This window comes from Dryas octopetala, chromosome 8 (genome assembly GCF_963921425.1).
Source record: "Dryas octopetala chromosome 8, drDryOcto1.1, whole genome shotgun sequence".
NCBI classification, from domain to species: Eukaryota; Viridiplantae; Streptophyta; class Magnoliopsida; order Rosales; family Rosaceae; genus Dryas; species Dryas octopetala.
The window spans coordinates 10533899-10551617 of NC_141373.1; the positions used below are offsets into that span (position 1 = coordinate 10533899).

The 17719-nt window shown below is 38.1% G+C and overlaps 2 protein-coding genes across 2 annotated transcripts; both read right to left on the reverse strand.

Annotated features, from left to right (window-relative positions):
* Window positions 1-989: 989 nt before the first annotated feature.
* On the reverse strand, window positions 990-5574 carry UFD1 (ubiquitin fusion degradation 1). The gene is made up of 10 exons (XM_086253170.1): window positions 5418-5574; window positions 4807-4858; window positions 4170-4247; window positions 3731-3755; window positions 3614-3646; window positions 3379-3500; window positions 3112-3242; window positions 2358-2581; window positions 1337-1590; window positions 990-1230 (listed from the first exon to the last, which is right to left on the reverse strand). The coding sequence occupies exons 2-10, from the start codon at window positions 4807-4809 to the stop codon at window positions 1132-1134; spliced, it is 969 nt and encodes a 322-aa protein (XP_086109296.1). The 5' UTR covers window positions 4810-4858; window positions 5418-5574; the 3' UTR covers window positions 990-1131.
* An 8690-nt stretch (window positions 5575-14264) lies between these two features.
* Window positions 14265-17337, reverse strand: ADC2 (arginine decarboxylase 2). Its single transcript, XM_086253450.1, has one exon. It carries the CDS (start codon window positions 16793-16795, stop codon window positions 14627-14629), a length of 2169 nt encoding a protein of 722 aa, XP_086109576.1. The 5' UTR covers window positions 16796-17337; the 3' UTR covers window positions 14265-14626.
* Window positions 17338-17719: the final 382 nt, after the last annotated feature.

The following is a 17719-nucleotide window of genomic DNA, read 5'->3' on the forward strand; positions in this document are numbered from 1 at the left end:
ACTACCCTTTATTATAAAAAATAGTCACATAAAAATGGTCTAATAAATGAGGGTATTTTTAAAACAAAATTATTCAAACAAAATTTAAAAATTAAGAAAAAGACATCTCACCACCTTAAAATGTGAAAGAGTGAAAAGTTAATATCTAGTAAAAAGGCTAACTGAGAGCGCTTATCAAGAGGCTAGTTTAACATAATGTATCGTATATTTAATCATTTTACTTTTTTATTTTTGTCACCCAAATAGCAAAATAATAGAATAGTAGAAGCTACAAAAAATATTAAACAAAATACAAATAATTACATCACCCTTTTTTTAGGGAGAAATAACTTTTATTTATGGATGTATGAAGCTCTATACAGTCCATCTTATAAAGGTAAACATCTCATTATTTATTAATTATTTAAAGTGATCCTTTTAACAAAGTATTCACGGATTGATGTTGGAATGGAAACAACATGTTGGTGTCAAAGCGGAAGCTTTTTCTAGCTACCCTTCTAAGTCTTGATCTAAAAATATAAGGGTACCGCTGTTTAGACTCAATTTTTTTATTAATAATCTCAACAATTTAATAAAATATTAATTTATAATTTTATTCTAATATAAATTTGATTTTTTATAAATAAATTTGGACTTTCTAAATTTTCTGGAAACTCTTAGAAGGAAATTGGTAATTTAAACTCATAATTGAGGTACGTTTGTGAACTTTTTTTAATTGGGATATCCAAGTATAAACTTGAAATACTTTTGTTTAATTTGCTCTATAATTTGGAATGACTTAACAAACACTTAAAAGTATTAATGAATTCCCCACTATTTTGGTTACTCTTGAATCAATAATAAAAGTCAAGTAAAAACATGCAGACAAAAACACAAATCCCTCCGCGAAAGCTACCCTCAGGCAAGTGGAAATGGTAGTAAGTTTATGGTTGTAATCATGTTATGAAGCACTAGATCCCGGGGTAAAAAAAAAATAAAAAAATCAAAGCTTCACAAACAACTTTAGTTGTATTTCTATCCTCAGTTTCCACAAATCTAGAACATAATTTTGTTTCACCAAATCTATAACTCAGATAAGGATGGAGGGTGGTACAATATAAGTTAAAAGTAACAGATGGTTTGACAATCCAATTAACCCCTTAGTGAGTACTTTTTCCCTGTAAAAGGCTGGAATTTTGGCTCTTCCTTCTTTTCGGGCTGCTGCTCTTGTTTAGACTCTTTTTTAGCTTCCTGCAGAAATAAATAAAAACAAATGATTTACGGTCAGCATCGGACTGGGTAATGGTTGGTAATATAATTCCAAATAAAGTTGATGGAAGTCGTGAAACAAGGGTACCTTTTGCGTTTCCTTTGGAGTACGGCTTGCATTTGCTCCAAAAACAAGCTTTCCCTGAGCCTGGCGACTGGTAGCTTGTGAACTAGATCCTGTAGAAGGTTGTGCACTACCATTGGAGACTACAGGTTTCTTGTCTTTGGACCCTGAGGAAGAAGATGGTGCTGGCTCATACTTCAAAGGCTTCCCATCCAAGCGTCTTCCAGCTCCAGTGAAGGGATTGAATTTAGGTTCAGTCTCAGCAGGATCCTCTTCCACTGCAAGAAAATTAGAACCTCATTTTTTTGGACAATGGAATACTCAGATTATATCAAAACTCGAAATACATTGAGTAATGTATTTCAACATTAAGAAGGCAGCACAGGTGCGCCTATGTAATTTCTGTGACTTGAAGTAAACCTGTAGTCACTATAATATGCCACCATTTCATATTTTCAGTTCCAGCATTCAAGCAGAAAATTTGTACATTTCACAGAACCTAAGGATTTACTGGAATTTATATTGTACCAGGTTGCAAAAGGTAGGAAAATTGGAATTTATGTGATGTCAAAACTTGAAACCCAGGGAGCTCTAATCACCATATATGTCGTGATTATCCTTGTGAGTTCTAGCAAACAATGCATAAATTCTTGAACATTTTACATAGGCAGTGTCCTAGTGGCAAGTGAACTTGGAAAAACTTATGCAGTTACCAAGCCAGGATTCTCCCTAAATGAATCAACACCTATGTGTGGCATCTAGCGGTATGTGCATCAATAAAAATGTATAATGCCTCTGTCTAACTTCATTAGAACATCCTTTTTAATATGAAGCTCGCACAGAAGAGACAAACCATATAAGCCCACTCAACCTTTAAAAAGAGCAAGGAAATGAAAGAAATGCTTACGGAAAATATCCATACAAAGAAAACAAGAAGAAATTCTATTCAACCACAAACCCAGAACTGAAGAAAACAAATGTCCAAGCTGAAAAATATGCCAGTGATACATCATACATATGGCAATGAGGATAAAGAAATATGTACCTTGAGCCGTTGCCTTGTTTAGAGGAACAGCTGCAACAGGCTTTTCAGGTTCCTTGTAGTCAAGAGGAGGTGCAAAGTCGACCTCACAGTCTGTCTCAATAATACTTATTGCATGAGAAGGCTTTGCTTCTATAATATCTATGTAGTACTTCTTGTTGTTATATGCTACCATAATACTATCCCCAGTGGTTAAGCAGGAAAAATTCCTTAGTGTTGTCTCCAAGCTGCATGACAAAAGTAAAATGATAGGTCAAATGGTACAGCTCACAGAATAATCAACTTCTTTCCATTTGTGGAAATGATAAAAAAAAAAAGATAGCTAGTTTTGGGCATGAACGTCAAAGAGGAACTCAGCATTATATACACACCACTCAAACTGTACATAATGACAAAGAAACACACAGATTCAACAAGAACACAACAATAAATCAAATGTTTATCAACCTGTTTACTGTCCTTAAAGTAACAGTTCACATCAATTCACTCCTGCCATAACACTGATTTTGTTTCCTCCTTTACAAATATCTAAACTAAATTGAATAAGAAAACCAAAAATATTCCTAATTTCTATACATTCCTAGGGTCTCCCCAGAAAAATTTAATTGACACAAGTGGAACAAATGTGGAGACATGCTGAAAATAGCACACCCATTTTGAATACAAGAAAAAAAAAATGAATTTCACCTTCAAGAATCTCCTTTTCCAAAAGACAGACATTAATGAATAAGTAACAACATACGAATCATTAACTTACATAGCTTTTGGATTTGAGATATCTAAAAAGTCCTTTGTATGGGGTTGCAATTTAACATATGTTCCCTTCGGAAGAGTCACATTTTTCAATCGCACAATGTCCCCCTCTTGCAAGAGCATATTCTCCATCATCTAAGTAAAAAAAATTCAAAAAAGAATCGACACAAATCAAAGATCAGAAGACATCTTTGGCTGCCAAACAGAAACCCATAGTAACTTGCCCAAGTTATGCCAGGGATATAAACAGACAAACACACTGAATTCTTACCCAATATGGCATATAGATCATGCCTTCTTCTGCAATGAACTCCAAAACCCCACAATGAGAGACCCGCTCAGCAGCATCATTCCGAAGCTCAAACAACATTGGATAATCAATGTGTAGAGATGCTGCAGGATTATAGTCAATATAAGCATTCCAGATCAGAGTTGGTAGGTAATACCAAATAAATTAATTTGAAGTAAGAATTTCCATAAGAAAGGACTAAACTAAAACGACTAACCAAGGCGATCAAGGGCTGAGGGAGGCATTATAACTGAAAAATCAGAAAATAAAACAAAATTAGGACTATACAATAAAAGGAAGTCTAACCAGTAAAAGTGACAAGTTGGAGACTTACTTTTATCACCACTTTCAAGTTGTGGCTGCAAAATAGGTAATATAAATTGACATCAGAATAAAGGAACATCGAGAAACAGAACACAAACTTTCAGATGCAGACACATGAAGAGAATTCAGCTGCCTAAAAGGGAGGGGGTGAAGGAGGAAGGGAGAGGTTTCCTAACAATCAAGTGCATGTATCATTCATCGCACAACTATAATATAATTGGCTCATAAAGCCTTGCTCAGCGTTATACACAACTAATAATAAAGCCTGTAAGATAACAGTTTAGTTACGATTTAAGAGGGGACAAGGAGAGAGAGAGACAGAGAGACAGAGAGAGAGAGAGAGAGAGGAATTGATGCATGGTGTTTCAATTAAGGGCAATAATCATACATTTTCACAGTGCTGAGACATAAAAATAGTTTGAAAAAGAAAATTAAGAAAGCATTCCAACCTTTTCAATAAAAGATGCAGGATAACATCGATATGTCTGCTCGAACGATGTCCCATGATACCCATATCCATCAAAATACTGCAACATGATAGACTAATTTTTAATAAAATTCATGGTTAATCAAGGAAAACAACTGATAGGAGTTTCATGAAATATGAATGAAGAAAAGTAATAAGAAAAATCTCTTCAAGTAAGCAACATAAACCAACCCAGATACCAAGTAATATCTACGGTAGTAGTTAACACTTAACATCTTGTCTTCACAAACTAAAACTAGAAATTTGTTGTGATAATGCTATATATTTTAGTCTGCCAACAGCACAAGGTAATCATAAATACGAAGGAAAAAGATACCATAACTAGTAGTATCTCCAATTGCATGAGAATGCAAAGTAGATTGTAAGCTATGAGAGTTTATCTCAAAACTACTCAAGCAATTACCATTTGAATCAGTGTTACACACACTCAACCAAGTATGATGCTTTCATAAAGGAATGAAAAAATATAAACAGTAATATATTCTTCAAACCAGAAAATCATGAGCTACCCATTAGGATCAAGTATTTAAACAGCTGAAAGTAAAACGTTTTATCTTTTTCTTTTGGATAAATACTGATATACTAAACTGAATTCATACCATTTTCACTGCTTATAGATTTCTACACCGGTAATCAACCTCCAAAAGCTCCCTGAAAAATAAGAAACAACAGAAAAACACATAGCTCATATGCTTAAGCAAAACCCAATAATTAAATATCAAATTATCACGCTTTCATAGATTAATCTACCCTAACAAAAAAACTAATGCCCCCATCAAAGTAATAACTAGTAAAAAGTTTCCAACTTTCCAGAAAATATATTGAATAAACGTAATGTAAATAAAAAATTAGATTCAAAAAACTAAGAAGGATATATAACAATATATTATATTAAATTTCTGAATACAGAATTAACAAATGGCATACTATAACAACACCCAAAAACATGGGGAAAATTGAAAATAACCATTACTCAAAGCTGAACCCAATATAAGTGTTTGACTTAATTCCAAGAGAAAAAGACGCAATTTTGATTTCTCTTCAAAAGCAAGACATGGGCAGAAGAGAGAGATTCAAAATTTGATTGTTTTTTTTGTTAAGCAGCCAAAATTGAATGGATCTAGAACTGAAACAGATTACGTATTGGAAAACTACTAAAAGCAAAGCAAAACGGTAAATAAGTGGGAATTGAGGGTGAGAAGTTTGATACCTTATTAGGAGATAGACGGAGGGAGAGAGAGAGAGACGAAGAAGAAGAAGTCACACTGTGTTTGATGATCTGAATTTGATTTGGAATTTTATTTGGAGATTATAGAGTTAGACGAGAACCCGATTGCGTAAGGAGAGGCTAAGATGTTGTAATTCTCTGCGTTTTGGGTACGCTATGTGCTTCTCATTATTGCCGACGGCCCACGTGTGCAATAGATGCCTTTGGGCCTTAGGCTATCAGCCTATGAGACATGGGCCAGACACTATTTAAGCCTCACATGAGGAATATTGAATGGGGGGATTCTGTTAATACCCTTACGAATTTTTTTCGGAAACTTCTCCACTGTTCCCCTCTCAAATCATACTAAGAGTCTGTTTGGCACTGTTTTTAGAATTGGCAAAAGTGTTTTCAAATTAGTAAAACACTTTTGGTTGCGTTTGACAGAAATAAATAAAAGTACTTATAGATTATAAAATCGTTTTTAACTGATTTTTTTAGAAGCACCTGTCAGGTGACAAGTGCTTTCTCAAGAAGCACTACCAAGTGCTTTTGCGTGAAACACTTGAAATTCTCAAAGAGTGAAATTTCAGATTTCACAGAAATTTCGACAAATTTTTAATTTCGACAAAAATTAGACAAAAACGACGAAAATTGCTATCAAAATACAGAAATTTTGAATGAAACTTTACTATATGTTTGTTTAATATATTATCTACTACACTGTTAAAAAAAACATTGAATAAACCAAATTATATAGTAGATTTCATGTGATATAAATAAACATTGCGCGCTGGAGACAAATACTGTTAAATAAAATTAGTATAATGAATAAATGAAATTAATATATTTTTTATACTCTATAATTTATACACTAAACCCTATATATTCTATATACCATAATACTTTTTATATTCTATAATCTATACACTAAATCCTATATACTCTATATTCTTTAATATATGGTATAAGATATTACAATTTATGCATTTTAGAGTATTTTAATTATTTTTTATATAAAAATGTATTATGGTTTAAGATTTAAAAATAACTAAACGAAACCTCAAAAGAGTCAAATAAAACTCTAAATCCTTTTTTTCTTTCTAATTGCTTAAAGGCCCCAAACCCCAATAAATCCTAAACTTTTTTCTTTTCTTTTCCTTTCTTTTATTTTCTTTTCTTTTTCTTTTTTTTTTTCTTTTTTTTTTCTTTTCTTTTCTTTCCTTTTTTTTCTTTCCTTTTTTTTCTTTCCTTCCTCTTCTTCCCTCTCATTTCTCTCTCTCCCAACCATTGTGTTGCATATATAATATATCATATATGATATATCTCTTCTCTCTCCTCCCTTACCCCTCTCTGCACTAATCCCCTTCCCAGATCTTCCTTCCCTTCCTCCTCTCCCTCCCCATCTCTTCTCTCTTCTCACTCTTTTCTCTCCTCCCTCCTCAATCACGCCAAGACAGACGAAAAGAAATCTATAAACTCCATGAAAAAGGGCTGGGTTTGTATTTCTCTAAGAGAAATTTGAACATTTTGGCGAAATTCTCACGAAATATTTATAGTTGTGTGATAAAATTTCGGTACCTTCAAAAATCAAAATTTTCGTCGCCAAAAATTTCGAAATTTAACTTCATGTATGTGCTTATAGCAAAAGCGCTACTGATTATAAGCAATTCTAAAAAACAGTGTCAAACGGGAAGAACCTGTTTGGTACTGCTTTTAAAATTGGCAAAAGTGTTTTTAAATTAGTAAAAGCGCTTTTGATTGTGTTTGGCAAAAATAAATAAAAGTGTTTCTAGGTTATAAAAGCGTTTTTAAGTGGTTTTTTTAGAAGCACTTGATAGATGCTTCTTCAAGAAACACTTCCAAATACTTTTGCATGAAGCATTTGAAATTTTTATAAAATTTGTATGTGCTTATGAGCAGAAGCGCTTTCAGCAAAAGCTCTGCTGATTATAAGTGTTTCTAAGAAGCAGTGCCAAACTGTTTATAAAAGTATTACAAAAGAAATTATTAAACTTTCGACCAAAAAAAAAAAGGAAACTAATAAAATTAGAAAGAAAACAAAAAAAGTGCACTGGGGCATTGTAGTTCTAGACTTTTAGTGGTTAAAATCGTTTATTCCTATATCCTAAGCCTTGTATTCGCCCTCCCCCTTTAACCTTTATCTTTACTATTATAAAGCCAAAATCTCACCCTAACAAGGTTGTCAGCCTCCTCGTTTATGGTGAGAGAGAAAAAAATAAGGAGAAAAAGAGAAGGAGAAGGATGCTCGAAAAATTTGTATGTGACTATAGCACCATGTGTCATAATGCTGATATGGTATTACCAATTGACACGTATAAAATTTTTAAGAGACTTAAAGGTTTTAGATATTAATTATTGTCAACATATTATAATTAAATAGATTTGTAACACTATGTCAACATGTTAGTGTTGACACACAATCATTTCTCGTGCAGAACATTAAAGGAGGAACTTAATAAAAAAACAAAACCTAAATGTACAAACGTGATTGAAAACGAACCTCACTATCGGAATCTAATTGAAAAAATATATATATATAACTAATAGACGGATTCTTTCATTCATATTTTATTATTAACGAAGCCTAATATAGAGAATTTAATGAAAAAATTAAAATTATATGAACCTAATTGAGAAACACCCAAACCATAGTATAGGAATCAAATTTGTCATTTCCTTAGACTTATTCCTTAAAAGGAGCTAATTTAAGCTCAACGTGAGGCTTGGATCTCAGGTGGGGATTGGCAATCTCCTCTCCAGGGCTGGAAAACAAGTGCTCACTAAAACTATGTCCCAAACAATACCCATGTATACCTAGGGGTGGGTTCGGTACGGTTACCGAACCGAAATCCCCAAACCGTGTACCGACCGAACCCCCCTCGGTTGGCCATTTTGGTTACCGAGACCGGTACCGGAATGTCGGTAAACCGGAACTCGGTTAGACCGGCATTCTCGGTCGGCTCGGCTTGGAATGGACCCTGACCGGAAACAAAGAAAGCGAGATTGCAGAGAGGAGAGAGAGAGAGAGAGAGAGAGAGAGAGAAAAAAATCGCATCAGAGAGAAAAAGGAGAAAGGGAGAAGAGGAACACTTGGGGCAGCAGCAGATCTTTGCAAGTTCTTCTCCAGAAATCGAAGTTGGCCGTGATCGGAGATGAAGGCGGAGCTCGGAGATGATGCAGAGCTCAGAGATGATGGCTTGATAGCTAGGCTAATGATCAGTACTGCAATATATGAGATGCGAAGCCCATAGATTTTATTATATGGATAAGTAATTGCTTTCTGCAATATTAGAAGGACAGCTCCAAAAACCAAGAATGGCATCTCAAAATCTTTTCAATTGGCCATTGTGTGGCAGCCATCAAAGCCACCTACGTCATTCAAGCTTTTTGTTATTTGTGGGAATTAAGATTCCATGGGGTAGGGGGTATAGTAAGAATGAGAACATCCAATCAAAGAATGCCATTTATTTTAAAAAATAAATAAAAAAAGAGGTCTTAATCATTATATTTTATATTCTTAAAAAAAAAAAAAAAAGGGTTATTTTGTTTAAGTCTTATTTCATTTTATTAATTAATTTAATTTAGACATTAGGGTATTTTGAGATTTGGTTTGAGGTTTGGAGTTTGGAATTTTTACTTTTAATACATTTATATAATACATTTATATACCCTAAAATACATTTTTATATAATCTATATAATATATTTCTATATAAAAACTAATTAAAAATACCCTAAACCTTAATATTATACCATATCCTAAACCTTAGGGTATATAGGGTATAGCATATATAGTGATATACCATATTCTAATATTATACCATATTATACCATATCCTAGACATTTTTATAGTTATATACTTATATACCAACTATGAAAGTATGAATTATAGTCTTAGGGTATAAGATATAAGGTATATGATTTAAAATTTTTTAAAACACACAATAGAGTTTAGACTTTAGAGTTTAGGGTTTATAAATTTATATATGTTTTATAAATTATAAAAATGTATATAAATGTATTATAGAAAGGTATTTTAGGGTATAGAAAATTAGAAATGTATAAAATGGTATTATTTTAAATTAACTGTTATATATATTCGGTCCGGTTCGGTAAACCGACGGTTTTAAGATCTGAGAACCGAAACCTAAACGAAACATACCGGTTCGGTTGACAAACCGATGTCTCGGTACGGTTCTTCTCCGGTACGGTTATTCTCGGTATCGATTGGGCCGGTTTCGGGTTCGATCTCGGTTTTTCGGTCAAACCGACCCAGCCCTATGTATACCCTGAGCATCTTGACAACCAACTAGTTGAGTTGAACATTTACAATTGACATACACATCAAAGCATGTGTTTATAAAGGACTATGCTCCTTATTCTCCACCAAAATAGATTTGTATGGCAGTCGACTGGAAATGAAAACTTGAACAAAATGTCATTTACTCTGAACCCTAGCAGCCATGATAATTTTTGTACCTTATCCTAGCAGTTAAAAGACATCCAGATCAGAGAGGTAATGCCAAAACTTTTAATGTTTCACTATGGTTGTTGATGCAAATTCTCGTAAAGTAGATGCAACAACTTAGATAAGCTGATCTGGCTGATCAGGTGCTTTGCTGGATGATGAAGTGGATGCTGGTTGAGATCTTCCTGCAAGAGAAACAATATCAAAGGGAATGGACCGGTGTGGTACCAGCCAAACACACTCCGATGATGAAATCAGTGATGGTGTTTGATGGTGGATGAGGAAGAACAGAAGATGAACTTGGGAGAATAGGAAGAACAAGGCAAATGTTCTGGGTTATTCTCAGCAAGTTGGGTAAGCTCTTTGGTGAGTGGAAATTTTGTGTAAGTGTTTTGTGTGTAGATGCGTAGTAGTTGTTTTGCACATATGGGTTGATATATATAAGCAAAGGAAAACCTGATGAGTAAGTTACCTACATTGTGAATGAATGGTTGCCAGAGACCCACGCACCTGGCCAGACCTAGTTGCATGTTCAGATGCTTGCTTCCTCAGCATTCAATGCTGCACTGAATGCTCCATTAAATGCAAAGGTGGAAGGTTCGGGCAAACTGCCCCAATAGTCATGAATGCAGGCCTGACATTCCCTCTGTCAGAAGATTTGTGTCAGGTGCATTTAAGTGTGGCGGTTCGTCCCAGCGTGATCTTCCCGGGAATGGCGGCGGAGAGCCGAGCCGAGCCGATACAAACACATGTTCTTATGCGTAGACATAAAGTCCATGTGTGATCGGATCGGGCATGGGATTCAAGACCGAGCCGATCCAGTAGACTGGGGTCCTTCCGAACCCTAACTGGTCGACGCCAGAACTCGAAAAGAGACCGTGCCCTATGCCGAGCCGAGCCGAACCGGGATGACCGTAGTGAGATGGACACTCGATCCATTAAAAGATCATCGGTTCGGCTCGGACCGAACATGGTGGGCCCGGCGTGGAAATTCGGTCTGAGCTGGCAGAGGAAATGCTGACCAGTGATGATGTGGAGGTCAAAGTTTGACCACAGAGAGTCAACTCCGAGGTGGGTGTTGACCAGCCACGTGTCGAGCTGTGACTGGCTATTCGGATCGATGTGGATTTTCCCACAAACAATGGTAATCCCTAATCCTATCGAATATGTAAGGCTACCAAAGCACCAATCTGATTGCTTCCAAGAAGGTAGCACCGTAGCACTATATATAATTAATTATTAAAAAATTTCTACTGTGGGATTAATGTGAAATGTGACACAATATTGTTGGAATAGTAATCGGTCGAACCTTGTCAAGGACCACGGGGAGGGTTCGAACCCGAGTGTGCAGGGGTGAGCTATTGTTCTCGACCAACTAGGCCAACCCCATTTCACTCCAGGACCACTACCTTAGTAATGTGTTTTCTGCTTCTGTTTTCCTATTGCTGTTTTTGTTTTCTTTTGTTTTCTATTCAATCCGTTGCATATCTTGCTTTCATGGCCACCAAAAAAAAGGTACTATCTGCACTGAAATAAATACAGTTCATGCTTCTCGAGGTCATCAAAGAATTAATTAATCAGCACAATAAACTTTATGACATAATATCAATCTCCATTCAGAAATTTATTATAATCTCATCCACAGTTTTTATTCACATACCTAATGTTCCCAATAGGCACCAGCAGATTCAGACAGCTTTAAAGGAATAAAGCAACACTAGATCAGAGGGCCCAAGCCCAGAAGAGTGACAAGCCCACAATCCCCATGTGCCTTAACTTACCCCAAAAAAAAAAAAAATGAAGATCAAATCATGCAAGAGCTAACAATGAAATTCTAAATAAAGCAAAGCAATTCATCTCTATACCAGTAAAAAAGCTAATATTCTGTGAGAAGTAGATTGATCCTCAAGGCGTATATATAATAAGATTTTGGCTACCATGAGGGACTATGAATAACCCTTAGATTAATCAAATGACATCTGTTTTGTTGGCTTTATGTTAAGTTTCAACTCTGACCCAAAATCTCAGAGTTAAAACTTAACATGCAGCCTCTACAAGCTTCATTCTACGTTATAGGAGGGTATGAGTTTAACCCGTTGACAGATGAAGTCAGAATGGGACAAGGAATAAAATGGGTTTGGCCATTTAGGTGAGGTTTTTTTTTTTTTTTTTAAGAGTTAGTAATTTAAAATGGGTTATTGGATAATAAAATGGGTATGAGTGAAGTTTTAAGTTAATAAAAGGCCAAATGATGCTTTTGGTCCCTGTACTTTCATGAAACTTCCACTTTGGTCTTGTTCTTTTAATTCTAGAAAATTATGTTCGGTAATTCCAATACAATAGCAATTAAGTCCAAATCGTTAATCTCGTTTAAATTGATGATGGAAAATCCAGCGTGCTTTGCACACGTGAACGGTGAATGGCATTTCGAACATCTAACTCTACCTGGATGTCTATGTAAGCGATATTTACCATTATATGTAAGCGATATTTACCATTATATGCAATCATTTAGGAAAAATAAGAAGTTTCAACATCAAACTGAACATGTTAAATGATCAGTAGGGGCTTAAATACTTAAATAGGCATCAAGAGGGACTAAATTGTTCAAAATATCAATCATGTGCAAAGCACGTGCTTCTACATCGGATTCTCCGTCAACAATTTAAATGATGTTAACTATTTAGACTTAATTGTTATTGTATAGAAAGTACTTGACCAAAATCGCCAAAAATAAAAGTATAGAACCAAAGTGGAAATTTCGTAAAAAGACCAAAAGTGTCATTTGGCCTTAATAAAATTATGTGTCATTGGATTAATTTAAGGACTCTAGTAAAACATTCCTTTCATAATTAGTGCCTCATATTAGTTATTCTGTATATAATAATGTAAGGCATCTTGAGAATGTGGTTCAGAGTCCACCTCAAAAATCTATTTGTGGATCTTCAAAGCTGAATATGCTCATTCTATCTTAAAGATATATATGAGCCATTGTTGTATCTTTTTGTTTAGATTCCTATCCCTTAGAAACAAAATTAATTTGGCTTCCCACAGATTCTTTTCTATATTTAAATGCATGCCAAGATCAAATGTTTTATCAAAACATATTAAAATATAAATACTTATTTCCAATGTGGTTGGAAATATTCTGATAAAAAAGAATCACTAAAAATTTGAGAACATGGCTGGAAGTAAAACAGGCTATATGTAAAGGAGCTCATTATAGAGGGAACCCACAGACAAAGTAATCTATACAAGATTGGGTCCAATATTGCTTAACGTGAATTGGAGGATACAAATATCATGAAGGATCTTGACTTTGTTCCACAAAGGCTACATTATGCATATTCCATGACAATTATAGTCCACCTCCAACCCACCATCAGAAAATAAACAGAATATCAACCCAGGTACAAAATATGAACCCATCAATAGTTTTCACAGAAGTCATTGTTCTACAAGCATCTCCCATCCTTTTTCTAACTTCCAAATATAAACATTTTTTGTTAAGATACTAACCACATTTAATCATCTGTGTGTTGTTTCCTAACATGAGGCACTCACTGAAAAAAATAAAAAGAGAACATGAGGCAGTCATTTCTGTTACTACGATTGAAGATAGCTATAGTTCTTAGTCAATCATTCAGGCTCCTTATACTTCATTGTTCTGATTTTTGCTTTCCTATAAGCTCACTCACATTAGTCTTTCATTCATTCTACTCCATTTCATCTAAAATTGCTTGGTTTTGACAATGTTATTCGCACTCTCAGTTTGTCATCTTGCACTTCTTTTATGTATATTTTAAAATAATAAAATATTAAATTTAGAGTGCATGTGTAAATAGCAGTTGTTAGCCCTGCCTTATCTTACAATATACAGTTGCAGTTTTTCCAAGTTTCAAACCATAAACAACATGCATTTATGATTTGTGTGCCTCAAGACTCACAAGACTCACAACCACCAGTCTTCTTCACATAGGGTATTACAGCCAATCTTGACCACAACATGTCTTGAGGCTACTACACAAGCCCACAAAATTGTGGTCATGGTCAACAAAGCATATGCCCATCTCATCCAATTAATCAATTATGCAGAACAAGCAGTTTCTACAGGCATATTATTATTAATTCTCACAGATTTGTCATTAAGGCTGACCTCTGAAGCAAGGATTGGCAAGGCAAAACTGTTCACCAAAAAGACAAAATACAAACACAGCCAGACCCCACAAACCATGATTTCAGAATCTCCTTATCCAACCCTTTTCAAAAGACACTTGACCCCATTCAATTTCTTTTTTATCAAGCTTTTAGCACAATGCAAACCAACAGCCCACAAAGGCCCTACAAAGGATCACAGATTGAATAAAAAGTAAAAGCAATCAATAACGTCAATATGCAGTAGCATGTTGTTGTAGGCTGTAGACAAGGAGAACAAAGCAAAGCCAACTGAAAATTAGGTTTAAAGCTAACATTCTGAACCAAAAAAATTTAAAAAAGTCTACTAAGAAGCATAGGAAGAGGGAATAAGGCCCCGAATTTACAAAAGGGTGGATTCGGCACCCATTCCTCTTTTCCACAAATTGCAAAGGACTCTCTGACTTGCTTCTTCTTACATCCATTGCTCTTCATGAAATTTAAACAAAAACAAAAATAAAAATAAAATGAAAATTACACCAGACGACCCCAGCAGACAAACCAACAACAACACTAAGGGGATGGCTCAAGCACAGCAGTAAGACCATTGCTCCTCCTCCACAGCAGCAGAATCGGCAACAATGTCGTAATCATCCTCACTGCAGTAGTAGAAACCATGGTTATTGATTGCAGTCAAGCAACAAGACGAAGCCGCCGCCAGATAAGGCATGTTGTGGAAGGAGCGGGCGAGGCTGGTGGCGATGGCTGCACTTGCCATGCCATCATCATCAGCCTGGCCGCACTCCTCAGCGCGGTGCTTGAGCGTCTCGAACATGAGCTCAGGCTCGTGCTGCATCACCCGGAGGACGTCCCCGCAGGACGGGCCTGGCACAGCTCGCGTCACCGCGAAGCTGTGGGGCCCGTCACTCTGCGAGACCCGAACAATGCTCGGGCCACCGAAAAGGTTATGGACTCCGCCGAGCGCCTCCTCATAAGCCCCGCCCAAGAACATCCCCAAATAGTACGGCTGCCCGCCACCACCACTGCCTTCCAATTCGTGCAGCGGCAAGCTCGACTCGCCGCCGATGAACTTGTTGATCTTCCCGTCACTGTCACATGTCAAATCCGAGAGCACGCCCCTCACCGCTGGCCGCTGGTCGAGGCGGTGAATGGGGACTATAGGAAACAGCTGCTCAATACCCCAGAAGTCTGGAATTGAAGTAAAAACCGAGAGGTTCACATGGTAGGTTCGGACTGGATCGGATGCTCCGATTGCCTTTGAAACCAAATCACAGAGCCCATCAACGGTGGCCAATTGCTCAATACCAATAGACCCTTCTTTGAATTGATCAACACAGCGCTGTTTAAGCTGATCAGCATATGTCAAACAAGCCTCATACTCACCCCGCATTGCCGCGGCCGAGAGGTTGCGGTAATCGGCACGAGCTTCCTCTGTAAGCCCCTCAATGAAATACTGGAGCCCATAGGCAGACATGGAGGGATCCTCACCAGCACTGCTGACAGAGACGGCCTCGAATATTAAAACCGAGTGATGGGACACAATGGCTCGACCACTTTCGCTGCAAATCACAGGGTGCTTAATTGATCTCCGGTCGCAAACAAACCGGATAGATCGGACAACCGCCGCGGCATACTCTTCGAGCCCGTAGCTCACAGAAATCTCAGAGTCACTTGACTTGGATCCATCGTAATCAATACCCAGACCACCTCCGATGTCTATGACCTTCATGTGGGCACCAAGGCGAACCAACTCGCAATAGATCTGCGCAGCCTCGGCCACGCCATCAGCGAGCAGAGCAGTCGAAGGGATCTGAGAACCAATGTGAAAATGCAACAGCTGAAGACAATCAAGCATACCCACTTGCTCAAGCTTCTTCACCACGCGAAGAATCTGCGCAGTGGTGAGCCCGAACTTCCCTTTCTCGCCGGAAGTCGACCCGAAATGGCCCGAATGCTTGGTCCTGAGCTTTGCACGGAGGCCAATCACGGGTCGGACCCCGAGCTTCTTGCTCAAATCGATCACTAAGTCGAGCTCTTCGGCTTGCTCCAGAACAATCACGGTGTTCAGAGCCAGCTTCCTCGCGAACAGAGCGAGCGAGATGTACTCAAAGTCCTTGAATCCATTGCAAACCAAAAAGGCTTCTGGGTTACCTTTGCACAAGCAGCTCATGGCCAAGAGCAGCTCGGGCTTGGACCCGGCTTCTAATCCGAACCGGAAGGGCGACCCGAATTTGACAATGTCCTCGACGACGAAGCGGTCCTGGTTGCATTTCACCGGGTACACACCCTGGTAATGGGAGCCATAGTCCTGGGACTGGATCGCGTAGTCGAAGGCGGCCTGGAGCGACTCAAGGCGGTTTTTGAGTACGTCGGGGAATCGGACAATGAGGGGCAGCTGCAACCCAAGCCCGCACTCGGATTTCGGATCCGAAACCTTCTTCACAATCTTCAGCAGATCAATCTCCTGGTGGGGCAGAGTGGCCTCGCCGTAGGGGCGGACGGAGACGTTGCCGGAGGAATTGACGGAGAAGTAGGGCCCGCCCCACGCGTCGATACGGTAGAGGGCGGACGAGAGGGACGGGGACCAATTGACGGCGGTGGTGGTGGTGGTCTCCAGAGGGACGCCGGAGAATGGGACCGGCGCGGGAAGAGAGCTATCCCCGACTGAGGAGGAGAAGGCGTAGCCGCCGGGAGGAGCCACGGCGGCGTCCACGCAACAAGCCAGGGCCGGCATCTCTTTCCGCGACGATCAAAAGAATGAAAGGAATAGAATTTTTGAGGTTAGGGTTTGATTATTTTTTGTGTGAGTTTGTAAAGAATGGGGGCTTTAAAACCCGCCGAGGCCGGAGCCCCGGCTACCCCCTCAAACGAAGCAGTAAGGGCTCTATTGAAACGGCTCACCACCCCTCTGTCACCCTCTCGGAGCTCCGAAATCCCCACACCTAACACTCAGGAGAGAGTTTCACGAAGAGAACAATTAAATTTTCTGTGGCCCAGAACGAGTAGTCAAGTTTTAAGCACCGAAATCGGACCCAACCATGCAGTGCATGCAGATCTGAGCTGAGGGGATAGATGAGGACGATGAGATGGTGATGGGTTTTTCTGGGTTCTGGGTCGTTTAGAACTTGGGAATATGATGAAGAAGGAGGTGAGAGAGAGGAGCTTTGGGTAGTTGTGAAATTTTCCGGGAAAGCCTGAGAAAATAACAACTGGGAAAAACAGAAATGGAGTTTTAGATTTTGGAGGATGAAGAAGGTGGAAGTGGCGAGAATTGCATGTCAGCCCAAGCGTCTTTATATAGGGAGGAGCCGAGGACGGGACTCAGGCATTAGGGTGTGGGTGGTGGGACCTGGGCTACTTGGGCCGTGGGCCCCCATTTCGATTTGGGCCTCAACAAACAAATATCTCTTTTTTATTTTTATTTTTCAATTTCTCGTGGTCTTTTTTCCTCTGAGATTCCCTTCACAAGTCATAAAACCACGAATCAGCTACGGCGTCGAGTTGCCGCGTGGCCCTTGTGCATGGTGGGACCAGGACCGTTTATTATGTTGGCGAGAAATTGGGGGGTAGGGTTCTTTCTTTATATCGCTAGATAGTCTTGCGAGATTTTGTAAGGAAAGCACCGCGAAGTTTCTCTTTCTTTCGGCGATCTGGATTT